At 38.9% G+C, this 15789-nt stretch overlaps 1 protein-coding gene across 2 annotated transcripts in view; it reads left to right on the forward strand.

Annotated features, from left to right (window-relative positions):
• Positions 1-15789, forward strand: part of CHN2 (chimerin 2) — a 168141-nt gene that overhangs the window by 69694 nt on the left and 82658 nt on the right. For both annotated transcript variants that reach the window (XM_075051562.1, XM_075051572.1), the window contains exon 3: positions 6120-6175. In XM_075051562.1, the coding sequence (XP_074907663.1) occupies positions 6120-6175 (56 nt within the window). The remainder of the gene's footprint in view (positions 1-6119; positions 6176-15789) is intronic.

Here is a 15789-nt window from a genome sequence, read left to right on the forward strand (position 1 = left end):
GGATTTGAAATGACAGATGTTTCCTTTTTTGCAGGAAGTTTTCATTAAAAAGTCAGGGAGTAAGCACATGCCTTTACTTACCTTCTCTTAGTTGCCCCACTGGTGCAGCAGACAAATCACTGCATGCAGTGAAAAAGTTTGGTTATGTTTGCGTGATAGCTTACACATAATCCAAGGAAACTTTTTTTAAAAGTAAAAAAACCCAGAAAGAACTAATAGAATATGAATATATAATTTCCTATTCAGATATATGTAGGATGCCAATATTGTGGTAATGACAAAGTCAGGGCCTCAGCATCTGAAACCCATGCATGAATGACCATGGAAAAAGTTACACAGCTCCAAAATGCAGAAAATAGTTTAAGGTTACAGAGATTTACTGCTGACACTGCTTAGCCATAGACATACGTTTTTCATAGCAATGTTAAGTAGTATATGCTTCTTTACTCTTCTAGAAAAATCCCAGTCTGCTAAATTAATTATAGAGGTTAAGTCCAACGATAGCTTTAGTCCATGATGCAATTTACTGTCCTGTCTCATCACAGTTTTAACTTAGCGTATGTGTTTCACTCTTAGCAGTTTGTGTTTGCTGCCTATTTAACAAATATTTTCAGTGTATTTTAGCTAGTAAATTTTAAAGCTTGCTAACATACTATTAAGATACTTTGCATGCAGTTTTGATTTCTTTTCTAAGTCCTGGATAAATTTAGGTGCACTGTGTTGCATTTCATTGATATCATGATCAAGGCTTCAATCCTTGTAGCTTCTCAACAGAGGCAGATTTTCCTGTTTATGCAGGCAAATTATTCAAATAAACAGTATTGCACATATCCATGGGCAAATGCCGATCAAAGTGTAACAGCTTTCAGAATCCAAGCCTTACTCTTTGGCATAATGTACAAGCTTGTTTCAGCTCTGTTTGGAAAAGATGGATACTTCTAATGCAGAGGATCCTCACTTATCAAAAATTGGTAGAAGGTACATAGGTTTCACAGATTACAAGGTTTTTCAGACTTCTTCTGATAGCCCTAGGACACAGAGAATAAAAGAAACGGCAGGAATAATTTTGTATTACCAGGAAGGGACTTGAGGAAAAAATCCGGAAAGTTACTAGCAGCCAGCAGTCTCCAGGCAGTGGATTTGATTGCATTTATACCCAAGTAACAGATCAACAAATAAATATCCTGTAACAGATTTCTTTTTGTAGTCTGCTGTGTGTTAGGAATGTTATACAAAGTGGCATTTTGCCTTTTTACCATCACTGAGGTAGGAAAGAAAGGAAGATAAGAATCACAGACATGTGGGTTGGCAGGGTCTTCTGGGGTGAGCTGATCTGGCTTCCCACTCGGAGCACGACTATTGTCGGCTCTAGAGCAGAGCAGCCATGGCTTTATCTAGCCGAGTCCTGAAAACCTTCAGGGATGGAGCCTCTGCCACCTTTGTGGGTAAGCTGCTCCACTGCTGCACTGCCCTCTTAGAGCAGAACCAGTGATGGTACCTGCTTCATGTGACGAGTGACTGCTGAAACAGCATAGTCATTTTTGACTTCCAGCTACAGCACGTACGTGCTTGAGTTTTGAAGAGATGTAAAACCACTCTTTTTCTCCTTTTACCACTCTTGAGATTGGCATGTGCTAAGCAAGTCTAATGTCAATGCCACTTCTATGTTTATTTGCATTATTTAAGATCAGTATACTGGTGTGAAGCAATGTGGCAAGGCGCAGAGCATCAGCTGATGCCATGCTTCAGCTCCTCACAAAGTTTCCCTGCCTTCTGCCCTTCATCAAATAATAAGCACAGTGTCTGAGACTCAGTTTTGTTAGAAATTAAGGCTTTATTTCAGCCAGGCACTTAAGTTCCTAATTAAGCATGTGAGAAATCCCGCAGAAATAGGACAGCTCATATTGTTCAAGCTCAGCATGTGGATAAATGCCTGACTGAGATGAGGCCGAGGAGGTAAAACTAAGGAACTCTATGAAACATTCTCAGAGAGAAGGCAGTATGTTTCTTTGCTGCTTTATAAAAGCAATGATAGGAATTTTTCCTCTCCGCTGGAGCATCAATGAACACTAGTCGTAGGTGAGTTAACAGAGAAAGCTTGAGTTCCTGACACACTGCAGAATGAAAAAAGTATGAAGAAACTGGTGATAGTCCTTCTTCCCTGGCAGAAAAGGAGTAAGTGTTGATTTTTGCATGCCATCCCTTTGTTTCTTAGACAGATCAGATTTTAGAATTAGACAGTTCTTTCTAAAATATATTGTAGAATTTCCCTCTTTCATCCCCTGCGAGAAGACTTGTCCTTTAGCAGGAACAAAAGAGAGACGGATATTCTAACTAGTTACTTTACATCTCAAAGAAATGTTCCCCTAGAAATTCAATAATAAATTAAAGTTTAGTTAACTTTATAAGTTCCCAGGTGATTCTGATACTATGAATGCTGGCAAACTATCTGAATTATGAAACTGATGAACTGATGATGATTAAAAGCTACTGCATTTTTCTATTGCAGTGCTGCATTTTGGTCTAATATTTAGTGTGTATTATTACTGTGCATTTCATTTGCATCTGATGCTGAACAAAAAGCTACTCCCAGTCTGATGCTGTTCTCTAAGCAGTAATAATACAATTTCTTTTTGCATGCAGTTGACTTGTTATAAGGTTAATTTTCTCAGGGCTAAAATAATAATGCATCATTATGTTCAAGTGTCATCTTTTTTATGATCACAGGGGGTTTGTCTTTAACCTGCCTGTCAGTTCTAAATGCTGGAATAGACTGGGTCAGATGTCGATCACTGCAAATAAGTGTGTTTTTCTATTATTTCAGTTAACCATATCCTTACACATTGGATTCTGTTTTAAGATTTTCAGAGGTGGGGAAAATGAGGCAGAAAGGCAAGGCTTGTTTGTCATTCAAGCAAGTAAGTGACGGGCATGTGCTTTCTGAACTTCTGACCATCTCCTGGACTCTGCTGGGGTCTCAGCAATGTCAGCCATTGTGTAAGTGCCCAGCACTTTGGAAAAAGTATATAATGAAATCGGGCAGAGCTGCAGGATGTTCAGCACTTCTGAAAATGAGGTCACTTAATGAGGTGTCTACGCTCATTGGAACTTAGCTGTAGGGCACATTTTTCTCAAGTCACCTTAGCCATAATACTGCACTTGTATTCATAGCCTGTTAGCAGGCTTTCATATAGCAATCATTTGAAGCAGAAACAGGAGAGAACCTTTCTAGAGAAGAACACAGCTTTTGGTAGGGTCACACTTGCTTTGCTCCTTAATACCTTAGTCTGTGAGATACTGCCTTTTCCAGTTAAGTTTTTCACTTAACTGCACTTTCACTGTTGTTTTACCTCCTCCACCCTTGCCTTGCTGTGTGTCTTTTCTGGGTATCCTTGCCAGCTGTGTGCGTGTCTGTCTCTTCTCTGTTGGTTGTCTCCCATTGAACTGCTTGGCGACCCTTACCACGATGCCACTGGTGGTTCTCAGTCCTTTCTTTCTGTTCCCAATCTGTCTTCTCTCCCTCCATCTAATGCTTCTGCATCTCTCTCCAGTAGTTCCACTGGATTGTCTTTCTGTCAGTTTAATGTATTTCAGTTTAAAGCTAATATGGCCAAATCTGAATTCTTTATCTTTCCCAGGAAACGATTTCCCATTCATGATGTTTTCTGTGATTACTGCCATTCACAATCTGAATCGTGCTTGTTACTTGGGGCCATTTTCTCATCCTGCACATTTAAGGCAGCATATAATCTATTATTATTATTATTATTATTATTATTATTATTATTATTAATTCTTTTTATATGTATAGTAATACTCTTACTACATTTTCCTTTGATGTCTTTCTAAATCAGATATCTTTCTCAGTTCAGATTATTGTGCAGATTAATTACCCTTGCCTCTCTGAGAATGACAGCAACCTTTTCCAGTCTATTCAAAATACAGTTGTTAAAATGATTTGTCTTCCTTGCATTCATCACGAATCCCTGCACTGATTCATCCCACTGCATCCTATCAGCATCCAGTTTTTTGTGTTTGCTTTCAAGTCATTCATATATCTGCCCTCTCCTGTTAGTCATTCCTTCCTTTGTTTTGTGAAATGCTGACTCTTCTCCCCACCCTTGCTTCTTTAGTGCTATCAGCCTCAGAGACGCTTTTGGTCATTTCAGAGAGCTCTTTGCTTTTCTAATTTCTTATAAATGTAGCACATCACAAGATAGGCTTCCTGAGTGTTCTTCAGACCAACTTGTTTTGCACCGCAGCTATCAAGGTTATCTTAGAAACAGCCCCACTAGCTTAATTTGCTATGTCAGTTAATATTTAACAGGTTTAATTATTGAAAAATAGGATTTTTATGAAGTATAATTTTCAATTAAAATTGAAATGGATAAGTTGGGGAAATAAATCTTTTACTTTAAATGGGATGCAATCATATTCTTGCAATATTTTGAATCCTTAGAGTTCCTTTTCTCTACTGGAAATGTATGGGGAAAGAAAAAAGTTACTATTTTCCTCTTGGATATGTTTAGTATTAAGCAGTAGTAACTTGCTGAATCAGTGGTTATGCTGATTTCAGACACTCAGAAATGGACACTAAAATCATGATATCACGCTCCAGAATAATCAGAGTTTTAAAAAACAATCCGTGATTTTGAAGCAAAATTTTCATGCTTTGCTTGGCAATTCTTTTGGATACACAACTCAATTGATCACAAAAGAGTAAAAGGAAGGCTTTGAATCTCAGTCACACACTTGCAAGAGGTAAGAAAGACCACAAGTTATCATGAATCTTGTGGAAAAGTAGTGGGAGATCTGGCAGTGCTGACTGATGCAGGTAAAATCCGAAGCCTTGGTACAAATTCAGAGCTGGATCACATCTGTATGCATTAAAACTGGTAGGGAATATAAGAAATCATAAACTCTCTTTCTGTGCCCCTCCAAGGAACCAGGGATGAAGGTGGGGTTGGGAAAAGGAGAGGTTATGTTTTTTTCCACTTTGACATTAGCAGAGAACAGAAGCCCCCAAAGCTTTCACATCCCCTGAGTGACAAACTTGGGTGCAAGCTGAGGACTCCCCCACTTCTCAGATTTCATTGCTCCTAGCCCCATTTAAAGAGAAGGTGCAAAACATGGGAGAAGGTGCCAAAGAATAACACCATTTCAATTCACTTTCTGCAGCAGGGCTTCTGTGTTTATCAGACCTACAGATATTTATATTCCTCCCATAATCTACCACCTTTCGGGGCATAATTCTGAGCTTCACAAGCATTATGAAGAGCCCTGTCGTAGAAACTCGGTCTTTTAAAAAAATTCATAGACACGACATGATCTTTCCAAATACAAGAAGGTCAGCATACAGAAGGCCTTTCTCAAGGGAGGCAATCCAAACCTCTGGGATTTTTACTGGAGTTACGGAGAGACAGTCTGTCTGCGCTGGAATTGATTACTGTCATTGCATGTCAGCTTCTTCTCACGACTCTGGAGTGGAAAGGAAGGAGACGATCTCATTAAATACATGCAGTGAAGAGGCTGGGGGCCAGGGTTCAGCGACTATCCCTAGCCTCAGGTCTCTCTCCTCCAGCCCTTGGAAGATTTGCAGAATTGATCCAGGGCCATTTGAATAGGGTGTAATTGCTCTGAAAGGAATGTTTGCTTGCTCGTCAGTAAATGCCAGCAAATCTTGAAATAAGTTATGAGATTGTGGTGAACCCTTTCAAACATGCTGAACTTTTTCTTGGCCTATCCAAAAAAACACTGGTGTTACTGGTAAGCAATCTGTTCTTGAGTTGTTGCAGCATGGTATATGCAAAAGAGAGATTTTATACTGAAATACACCTAATAAATCTTTCTAGCTAGTCTTCCCTTGTATGGAAATGTAATAACAAGTACAAAAGGAGATAATACTTCTAAAAGTTAAACCAATGATCACTTTAGTTAGTTTGCAGGTCACCAACCGATTTTCATATAAATGACTTAGATACACTGAAATACCTTCATTTGCTGTCCTTTTCTTTACATTTGCACTTTTCTCTGCAGCCTCTGGCTAAAAAGACTTGTCTGAATAAAAGTTTGTGTATGTTGCCATCTTTTAATGATCTGTACATTTTTGTGTTTGACAGTGTATCAATTGCAACAAGAGGCACCACGTCCCAAGAGAATCATCTGTCCTCGGGAGGTCAGTTCTTCTTTTGCTCTACCTTGTTAAATCTGAATTGTCAGCAGCATATGATTACCAAAAAAATCTTTTGTATAGTCTGTGGGTAGATTTGCTTTAATTTTTCTAAGCCATTATTTTATATAATCATTTTTCTTAAGGTTGATTTATTAAAGCAGATTAATATTTTCCAATTAGGCATGGAGGCCTCATTCTACCACTAGGAGCCCCCTCATTAGACAAATGCTCATTAATCATCGCTTAGTGTGCTTTTCTATATACTACCTAAGGTTTTGTGTTTCCTTGTCAAAGGGAAGTTGTATTTTCCTCCTGCATCTGCATATTAACATCTGTGTGGTATGTTTCAACACGATACATGTAGCTCCAGTTAGTTGAATGCATTCTGCCAAGGATTATGTTCAAGTTAAAATACTGAAGCGATAGCTGAAGAGCTTAGTTCTGTCACAGAAACTTTCAAGATTATAGGATATTTAGAAATCCATAGGGCTGCAGGTTTGGCTGAGTCATCTTGTCTCCCTGTTTTCTTTTTCTGTATTTCTCCATTTCTACTTAGTTAAATATGTCAGTTCCTCAACCTGCATGGCACAATAGTAATGGAAAACATATGTAGATGTCTCTGCTCAATCAGTAAAACTGTGATAGCTTTATCTTCTATAACAGCAGGGACAAATTTTGTGCAGATAGACATGTAATATTAGTAATAGAAATACTAAATGCATGAAGTGATTGCACGAGGTATAAAAAGATGATGTGAAAGAAGGCAGAAACTGTGGTTCATCAGCGTGATATATAGCTCTACTCTCAAACCTCACCCTGAGCTCTAACCTGCTTCCCACACTGCGTCCCCGTTGAAGTAGAGCCCTAGCACAGCATCTGTCAAGTATTAACAGATAGTCTCAAAACAGTTTTGCATGGGGCAGGAGGTTTTCTACTAAGGCACAGGTAGTTGCCCAGGGTCATGAAGAAGATCCATTGCAAAGCCAGGAATTGAATCCAGTTTTCCTGAGTTCAGCCAGCACCTTAACTAGAAGACCATTGCATTTTTCTCTCAAGTGCCATCTACCAGTTGTTTCAGGGCAGGGAGAGCAGGGTCTTGGCCTCAGACTGAAAGTCTTCAAGTCCTGTCAGTTCAGGATGATCCCAAGACATATACACAGGATGCCAAGAAGGGCAAGCAAAACACCAGAGTGGGCGAACCCTTGTGTCATCCTTTCTCACTGTCAAAGACAAGGCTTGGGGAGAAGGAGCACACTGTGGCCCTGGGGGACTTCAGCGCACGTGTGCTGAAGCGTTTTAACAAGACCTTCCTCTCCAAAATTCTCATGCAAAACAAATGACAGGTAGGTCTCTGTGGCTGGTATTCTCTGAAGGAGAGGACATTAAGGCTTTCACTAAATGAATATCATATATCAGGTATTAAACTAGTAGTGGTATAGTTGAAAATAGTTAAGGTAAACCGTTTATTTACTTCCAATGCAGCCTTGGAGGAATTTCTCACTTTGTGTGAGATAATAGTTTATCGAAGGTGTTTTGGGGTTTTCTTGCTTCTAGTTTGACTTCAGTGTAATCTGATGATTGTATGGGCTTGCCTCACTGAAGATGGTGTCTCATTAATCCTAAATTTCTGTCAGTTACATAGAAAGATCTCAACATCTAATTTTGTGTTATGTATGTGAAAATACATGAATTGGCAATACGATAGTTATGTAGTATGCAACGTGATGCTCATCCAACATCTGGAGAGCAGGTGTCAGCAGGATGTGTGACTGACAGGGAAAGATTTCTCTCTCTCTGTGCATATCATAGGAACTGGACTTCTTTGAGGGTGTTCTTTTGTATAATTTAGGATTGAAACTGTAAAAATTGCAAGCAATTTTAAATCCTTCATGCTTACTGGAAGATGTCTTTCATTCATAATTGCCAAATTCTGCACTGTTCGCAAGGAAATTGAAGCATCTGCTGCAAACAAAATCTCTAACACCAACAGATAAACTTGTGAAGGGCTGGAGGTTTTTTTTTCTCACACCACTTGGCGTTTTCATCATTCCTCCATCTTTTCCATTGCCATCTTCCACATTCCCTGCATTCATTTGCTCTTCCATTACCCCTCTGTTACTCCATAGTCACAGGGGTTTAGCCTCAGATCTCTGCAGTTCTACCATCTGATTTGTGTGGATTTCTTGATTAACTATACTGTGGAGACAGAAATCACCTCTCCTGATACACAAACCACCATACTAAAAGCTGAGACTGTAAATAAAACATGAACATTTATATCTTTGTGTCTTTGAGCTTTGCTATCATGATTTTCCTTTTTTTTTTTTTTTTTGCCTGCATAAATATCTTGTCAGCGAAAGCAGGTCATTCCTGCAATGGGAATCATGTTGTATGAACTGTTAGGGCTTCAGGTATCTAACGGCTTTTAATTAATCACCACTGGCAGTGGGACTAGTGTGAATACCCTACCTTCCCAGTAACATTGGATTTCTGCCAATATCCTCATTTGTAACCATATTCCTTCCAGCAATGTTTTAATGATTTATCTTTTAAATAGAAAAAGGTTCGTTTAAAAGCACCATTCAGGTAGAGGAGCAGCTTTTAAATATTGTGCAAGTGTGATGATAGGCACCAAAGAATCAGATTTGTGTTGTGAGGAAGTCATATTATAAAGTGTCTTTTAGGTTTATTCTACAGAAGTGCTATAAAAAATGACATTCTCAGAAAATAATTCAAGCATTCAACTTCTTGGTTTTATTTGAAAGTAACATTTTAAATAATTCTTAATTTTAAGAAATATTTCAGGAGTAGACTACTCAAAGTTACATATCTTTTAAAGAAATGGAGGCTTCAACAAATTAAGAGAATTAAGGAAGGATGGTGACATTATTTGGGAATATTTTTGGTTAAACAATAAGCTTGTTATAAACTTCCTTTGAAGGGGGAGTGAGTCTTACCCATGAGTTTTTGGATTACTTGTGTAGAGATACTCATACCTGTGAATGCTATTCCATTCCTGTTCCAAGAAAGCCTTAACTGCTGACAGCAATTTTTCATGCTGGTGAGTTTGTCTGCATTAGATCTTGCATATTCCTAACAGTGCCTTGGCCAAGCCAGTATCAGCAACAGTGAGAAACTCATCTAAATTTCCCTAGTGTAGACAAAGCCTTAGAGCCCTAACTTATATTATTATGTAGAAAAATGGCAGTTAATTGCCTTCCTCGTCATTCTGAATTCCAAATAGGTTGTGTCAGAAGCAGTAGAAATTATTGTCTCTGCCTTTAAAGCATCAAAATTATGGTTTCTTGATTAAAAGGAAATATGATTACAAAAGGGAGACTTTTCCCTGAAAAAAAAATACGCCTTTTTGTTTAAGTGATTGTAAGAGACCAAAATAATGATGGCATATTCAGACTGTACCGCTGAGAGTCTTTCACTCTAACCATCCGGAGGGTCAGGAACTGTTTTGACCCTCTGGGTATCCATTACCCAGATTTATCAAAACAAGTGTATAGATAGTGGCATTTCATAGAGCATAACTGTTAAAATGGTCACTAGCAGGTTTGTAATGATATTGCCATCTTCTACATTACTAGCAGAGAATATACAGGATCATTGCACATCTCCAAAACTGAACCACTGCAAATTATTCTTTACTTGGTTATCCTCAAAGTTTCTTCTGAAGCATGGGATTCAAGCTAAGAACAATGCAATTAGCAGAGTATCATTTAAACAACAGCAATATTGAAAAGTGCTTTAAAAATGCTGGTTACTTTTGTCAGTCCTTCTTTCAGGGACAAAAATGTTTTATGTGTAAGAAAAAGCTCGTGATTAGGTAAGCTTGAGCAAGGTTGTTAAAATTTAAGCCTTAGTAAGATGTTTGCGAAGTATATCTGACTAGATAATAAGTATTTGATCATTGCCATAAGACTTCCATGAATTCCCTTATTCTGCTCACTTAGTGACCTTTACAAGCTGAATATTTCCTCCTTCTCTCTGCCCTCATCTTTCTAAGAACAATGTCTATACTGTGGTAAAGTACTAGAGAGCTGTAATAGGCATTGAAATTGGCCATAAAATTGGTGGTAAATAATGGCAGTAAATGGAAATTTTCATGGCACTTGTTCAAATCACTCTACTGCAAAAAGTCACACTACTATGAGAAGGTGTCAGTCCTGAGAGCTTATCTAAGATGATTCAGAATATTATATTATCTTTTCCTTAGAAAGAAACCTCAGAACACACACAGTGACACACCAAGAGACCCCATTAGCCAGCAATTAAGTGCAAATGAGCAGAATTGTTCTGAAACCTATTTTCATTAACAAAAACGTTTGTACATATAAGACTTAATGGAGCCTATATCTTCAAATTCTTATAATATTGCTGCTGCTTTAATAGTGTTTTTATAATCCTGTCTTTATCACAGAAACAAAAAGAAACAAGGAGGACACAGTAGTAGTCTGTGGCTTGCAAATGAAGCTGAAGAGCAATTTTGAATAGACATTGACAAAAGGGGGAAAGTTCTTCAGCTGAAATCCTAGCAAAACTAGAAAGCCTGGCTGCACTGGAGGGGGCTGAAAACCACTGAAGGCCAGGAAGGGTCTTTGGTTAAATTGGTGCAGAGGACCTGTGGAATGTTGAAACGTATTGTATCCAGCATCCCTCTAAACTGGCCACATGCAGGTTTTCCTATTAGGTTTAAAAGGTGGATTTACACCCAATGTCATTTTTCTGTGGTATCTCCATAGTGAATTTTGTCCCACAGAATGCCTGTGATTTGCAGCAGTGGATGAAAGAAAGGAGGGAGGCTGGAATACTGCTTGCCCAAAATTCACTTGTATTCGTCACATTAGAGAATGTTGCCAATGTTTTTTTTCCAGGGCACCTTAAGGACTGACAGGAAATCTCACCTCTCGTAGAGTCCATGAAGTCTCACCCCACTGCAGTAGTAGGGTGGTGGAGCACACAGACAAAGGCACATCATCCTCATTTTAACACTCCATTGACTACTGAACGGAGGAGAAAGCTTTCTAATTATTCTGCAGACACGATAGTAAATATTTCATTTAAGTAGTTACAGCTAAACAAAACTAGAAGAGGTTCGTCTGTTCCACTTGAATTTCATCAAGTTTGATTTACTAATGTTCTAGGTTAGGATTTGCAAATTAGACTGGTGTTCATTGTCGTCAGAGGAAAACGATATGAACCAGTTGGTGCGTTTATTGATCACTGTGAAATGGAAAAGTTAAAGCCATCTTTTTGGAAGACAAGATGGCAACTTCTGACTAATGAGCACAAACTGTATGTAGGTGTCTTTATGGACTGATGAACTTGCTAATTATCCCTCTGGCTTTGCTTGAAAGCTTCTTTGGGAAGTTTCACCCTCCTCTACATTTTCCCTTGGAAGTGGGTGATGTGTGTGTCTGTGTTTGTGATTTTGCTGTTCTAATTTTTTATTTCCTTTTATCCTTGTTATTTATCAGTCTTTTCATCTAGTTCTTTTTATTGTGACATGATGTCGAATGTAAGTAGTTTTCAAGCCAAAATAAATAAAGCCTGTTTCATATCTCAACCTAGATAAAGTTTATCAATAAGCTTATGTGTAGGTAAAAAAGCTATGTGCTTGTATAGATTTGCATATCTGTTCCAATTTAGGCCAGTATCCCTTGTGTCTGGTTAAATAATATGTAGAAGGGGGTCTCGCTCTCTGCTCTCTGACTGGTACTTTGTGAGGCGCCTGGTGTCTTCTTTCAAGATTCAGGATGAGAAACAGATAATATTGAGCAGTTGATGAATTTGTATTTCCTAATATAAATAGTTACAGAAACTTTACACATCTGTCTATCTTGCTTCCTATACTTCCTATACATGTATGTATATAGCTACAGACACAGAATGACCAAATCATCCAGTTACACATGTCTTTTTGGAACACCGAAGAGAAGTAGGCATGAACATGGTGGAGTTTGTATGGTTTTCAAACAAGGACTCCTGATTTTCAGGGTTCAGAATGAAAATTCAGAAGGTTTGCAATGTAGGTTTCTATTTATCTTTTGTTTCCAAAATATTTGCATATCTGTTTGAAATACCATCACAACTAACTAAAATGTACTGACACGTTTTAACTGCACTGTACAAATTAGTAAGAGAGTGTGTGTGAGAGATGTTTTTATGATTATTATATCCATAAATAGTTATCAAAATGTTCAGCTTTGTTGAAATGAAAGCATCTGTAAGTTACCCTATTGTTCATCATTTGGGAAATAAATGTTCTCCTACGTAGTGTTCTGCAGAGGAGCTAATAGGATCTCCACCTTTTCCAGACTCAGGAAAATAGCTAGCACTATCTAAGCCCCTTTATTCCTATTCAGACTTTGCAGATAGCCTGACTTAAGAGAAACATCTGCGGTTCCCAAGTACAGAGCAGAAGTATTCATAAAATCAACAACAGGAGATAAACTGAATTAATATTATTATTCCTCCTTGGATTTTTGCTTTCATCCTTCCCCTGTTCCCACGCAGGGATGTTCTCCCAGTGTAATGAAGTGGCAGTGCATCTCGCACCCCACGATGCTACGCAGGGGCTTGTCTAAGGTCCCCTCCTCTTCAATTTTCCACCTACCCCATCCACTGTCAGTTCTGATGGGCTGTTTCCTGATTTTCCTTCCACACCTCCAGCCTATACTCGAGTTTATAACCAGTCTCCAGCAGATTGTTTATAAATGTTCATTTGGCACTTCACAAGCGCATTCATTAGGCACCTTGCTGAAGGGCTACATGTTTACATCGAATAACAGCAGTGAGTTGGTTAGGAAGCATGGCTTTTGGGGATGCATTGGAGTAGGTGACATAACACCAATAGGTTTGTGCAGATGTACTGTGGACTGTTGTGGCATGTGTCATAGGAATGTTTTAGTGCTTCTCACTGGTTACAGAATTGCAAGTAGCATTTAGAGCATTGATGTGGCTTACTGCATTTATCTGCTGCTGTTGGGGATATTTTTTCTCCCATTTAAATGACTCAACACATCATTTGTGAAAAAAGGGAGGACAGTTTACATGCTATATTCAAATTTTTCATCTTGCATTCAAGGTAACATTGATACTTCTTCTTACATTTAATGATGCCCTTACTGTATGAATGGAAGCTGCATAAAAACCCAGATGACTCCTGGTTTTGCTGTTGGAAGTTGTTAGAACCTGACCCTGTCTCCCCTGACTATTTAGCAGCAGCTTTCTTGATTAAGGTTTATTTAAATTTATCTTAGCTCATGTTCAGGAGCACATTATTTTCTTTACTAGGTCAAAAAATACTTGTTTTTTCTTTTCTTGTTCAATCTTTCTCTTTTCTGTTAGAGCTAAGTATAAACAGAAGTATATTCTGGTTTAGTAGCAATAGCAGATGTCGGTGTTGGGGGAGATTTTTGTTACCTTCTGGAGTTTATAGCGTTTTGTCTGGTATATTGATTATTGGCTGCTGGACAGTTTGCTCAAGGTCATAGACAGGAAACAAACCCAAGTTAAAAATACTCTCATAAAGGATGCCTTAAAGCACCTCTTTTGAAAGTTTGGTACAAACAAGTAAGCAAACAAGCAAACCCAATTATTTTAAAATTCTTTGTCTTTAAAAATGGTAGAAATAACCTTGATGGAGTGGAAATCAGCCTGCCTGGAAATCAGTAAGTGCCACAGTAACAGTCAGAGCTGCTGAGCTTCCTGTGTTTCTTTGCGATGCATTATCCTTCTGCAAGAGGGTCATTATGCATCTTACCTTCTCTGCAGGTTACAGCACGTCATCAGAGCAGAGAAGTTGTGCAGCTTTGAGCAGCAGTTAATAAAAGCATTCTTTGTGTTCTTCACTTTTGTCTTCCCTTTTATATTCTTCCTAGTAGTGAAGAACTCCACTCCTATCTTCTCCCCAGTGCTGTAAATTTTACCACAGAATATTTTGTTAGAAGATACCAAACACAATTTGGCACTTTGCTATACTGATAGATTTAAACTGAGTTTTGTTATTTAGGTAAGCAGTGGCCAGTTTATCACTTGAAGGTTTGGCTTTCTCCTCTAGAACAGTTCGTTCAGTCCACTGCCTTCTCCCTGCTGCCTTCTCTCCTGAGCGCCTCACAGAGGTGGGCAGAGACGTGGTATTATTGCAGCTTTATATGTGATTTATGCAACCTATTCAGTCTGCTCCCTGCTAATCCCTATCTCCTGAGAGCAGTCCAGGCAGAGATGAGGAATAGGCTGGATCATGGTATCTCGGGGCCAGAAGAAACTCAAGAGGTTGTCATCCCTGCGTCAAGAAGAGCTGTTTGCATATCCTCTTCTTAAAGCCTTTCAAGGTTGAAGATTTCGTGATCGCCTCTGCTTACTTAGTTAGTGTTCAGGTTTTTTTAACACTTTCCTAAGATGTAAGCTCTGTCTTCTTTTTTGCAATTGAAGCCTATTACTTCTTATCATGTCTAGTAAGAGCAGAGAACAAACTCTTTTATTTCCTCTTGAAAGCGACCTTTTTCCTGCCTGTCTGCTATAGCCCCTCTCTGTCTTCTTTTCTTTAGGCCAATCTCTTTTCATGTCTTTCACAGTTGCTAAATCCCTGCTCACTCCAGTTATTTGCTCCAGTCTTTCTTGAGATGTGATGCCCAAACCCACACTCAGTATTCCAGCTAGAGGCTTTCTGAGTGGACGTTGCAAGGAGAGGATTACTCTAAGGTGTCTTGTTGGCGGCACTCTTGTTTTTATACCCCAGTATGACATTCTGGTTTTGGCAGTTTTTGCAACAGACAGCATCAGTGATTCATGTTCGTTTTATGATCTGTAATGATGCCAGGATCCTTCTCTGCAGACACCTGTCTGGTCGTTGCCCCTCTAGTATTTTGAGTGATTTTGACATCTTGCTCCCAGCTACTTTCTTGGATGCACCGTAGTCCGTTGGCATCACGTGGCTGAATGTGCATCCATCACACGGCCATAACGCTGGTATCCCCGTGGCTCTGGGACTGCATGACAAAAGGAGATACAGGCTTCCAAAACTATTCATGTCAGCTTTCTAGAGAGCCTCAGCAACGTGGGCAGCGCAGGTGGAATATGATCTGGGAGCTTGTGCATTGCTAGTTTCTTTCTGAGCAATGTTTTTGCTCCTCCCTCCTCCCACACAGCCAAGGTACATGAACAAACTCATGAAGTTATGTGTGCTGGATAGGCTTGTCATAGGAAGCCTGTCCCATCAGTCATGCTGAATGCCGTTGACTGAAAATCTTAGGGGAGAAGACGATCTTTTCATTATGTATATACATAGTGAGTGTCTCTAATTGGCCTGTCCTTGGCCAGGGAGTACAGATGTTACATTGCTACTACTCCTACCAAGAAAATTAACAACAGGCTTTATGATATGATACTTTTTTGTGAAACCAAGAGTTGCTTCTCTTTGAAAACACTGGTGCCAGAGAGCCTGATAAGGTAATAATGAGAAAGTGGTAAAAAGGTAGTAAAAAAGGTAGATAAATATTTCCCTTCAAAAAGAATGTTCTCCCAATTTAAATTGCTTAAGAGTCATTGATGTGAAATAATTTGTCCTATTTGGAAGGAAAGTTAGATGCCCTAATTGGTCTAAG

Source organism: Buteo buteo, chromosome 2, assembly GCF_964188355.1.
Source record: "Buteo buteo chromosome 2, bButBut1.hap1.1, whole genome shotgun sequence".
Taxonomy (NCBI): domain Eukaryota; kingdom Metazoa; phylum Chordata; class Aves; order Accipitriformes; family Accipitridae; genus Buteo; species Buteo buteo.